The 1,518-nt window shown below is 44.7% G+C and overlaps 1 protein-coding gene across 1 annotated transcript in view; it reads left to right on the forward strand.

The window, feature by feature from the left end:
• Window positions 1-1,518, forward strand: part of LOC103582968 (uncharacterized protein C2orf78-like) — a gene marked incomplete at both ends in the record, with an annotated part of 4,243 nt that overhangs the window by 1,280 nt on the left and 1,445 nt on the right. Inside the window, one exon of the mRNA XM_008564412.1 lies at window positions 157-353. Coding sequence (XP_008562634.1) covers window positions 157-353 — 197 coding nt within the window. The remainder of the gene's footprint in view (window positions 1-156; window positions 354-1,518) is intronic.

Here is a 1,518-nt window from a genome sequence, read left to right on the forward strand (position 1 = left end):
ACTCTGTGTAGGTGGGATACTACAATGCGAGCTATGCTACACTCAAGAGAACGTCAAGAACACACCAAGGGATGCCTCACTTTTTACTGCCCTGCTCCTCAGTCTCCCTACAACACCACACTGTAATTAAGGGCCTTCCCTGATCTACTGCTTCAGTCTCTTTAGAAGGCACTTCAGAATTCTTATGTGGTAGTGGCAGTTTAATTTCCCTTAATTTACACCAGGATTTCAGACCTTGTGTTCAGAGATCCNCACTTGAAGACTACACTGTGATTGTCATTGACCAAGACACAGTTCTTTCTTCCACGTCTATTTCAGCCCAGTTTGATAAAACTTCAGTTGCCAATAATCTGGTCCCTCTGTATCCATCACTTTCTGTCAGCCTTGTTCAGGGGACACCATCTCAGATTCCAAATCAGGGACATAGCCTGTCACTTCCCTACCAGGAGGGAAGCCAGATGTATTACTATAATCAAGGCACATTGGGGCGTCTACAGTCAGGAGAGCTTGGCTCCTGCCTGCAGTCCCATGGCTCTTTGTCGTACATGGAAAGTAGGGCCTGTGCCCCTCAACCAGAGATAGTGATGGTGCTGGAGGAGGTTCAGCCCACAAATGTCCTAACACCAGTCTCCACGTCTGGAACCTACTACTCGGTGTCCGCTCAATCCATGGCAGAAAAATGTTTTCAAGGTGAGTCCAAACAGCAAGAAGGGAGAGGAATAAAGTCAGCATTGCAAAGGAGGGTCAAGTTTGTAGCTGAGAATGGTGACTCCACAGATAGGTAGAGTTTAAATGTTGAGAGTTTAACCACCACCATTGCTCAGTGCTCTCCACTTTCAGACTCTATGTAGGTGGGAAGGGGTGATACTACAATGCGAGCTATGCTACACACAAGAGAACGTCAAGAACACACCAAGGGATGCCTCACATTTTGCAGCCCTGCTCCTCAGTCTCCCTACACCACCACACTGTAATTAAGGGCCTTCCCTGATGTACTGTTTTGGTCTCTTTGGAAGGCACTTGGGAATTCTCATGTGGTAGTTACAGTTTTATTTCCCTTAATTTACACCAGGATTTCAGACCTTGTGTTCAGAGATCCTGCCCAAAGCAAGCCGGCTCAGAATGCGTCATTGCTTGTGTATTTCATGAGGAAGAGCTCCTCTCTCTCCTCGTCCATGACATAAAGTGTTCTTATTATCTCAGAAGACTGGAGAGAATTGAAAGGACTGTATATGAGAATACTAGGCTTTATAAAACTTTTCATAGTTTAAAAATCACTTCTACTTTTTAGTAACTTACCATCATGCTATGAAATACAAAGAAAACCAAGAAAAAATGACATCAAATGATCACCAGGAAAGTAGACCAGTCACTGACTATCTTTTAACACAAGGTCCTGTCCATGGTCCTTAAGAAGAGCTAGTGGAAATGCCTTGCCCACTGTTGGAAGTTGCCGGATTACTGTGTATGTATGTAGGGGGAGTATCTCACTTACCCAGGACTGACTTTTTCCTTGAT

This window comes from Galeopterus variegatus, unplaced genomic scaffold, assembly GCF_000696425.1.
Source record: "Galeopterus variegatus unplaced genomic scaffold, G_variegatus-3.0.2 Scaffold18756, whole genome shotgun sequence".
Lineage (NCBI taxonomy): Eukaryota > Metazoa > Chordata > Mammalia > Dermoptera > Cynocephalidae > Galeopterus > Galeopterus variegatus.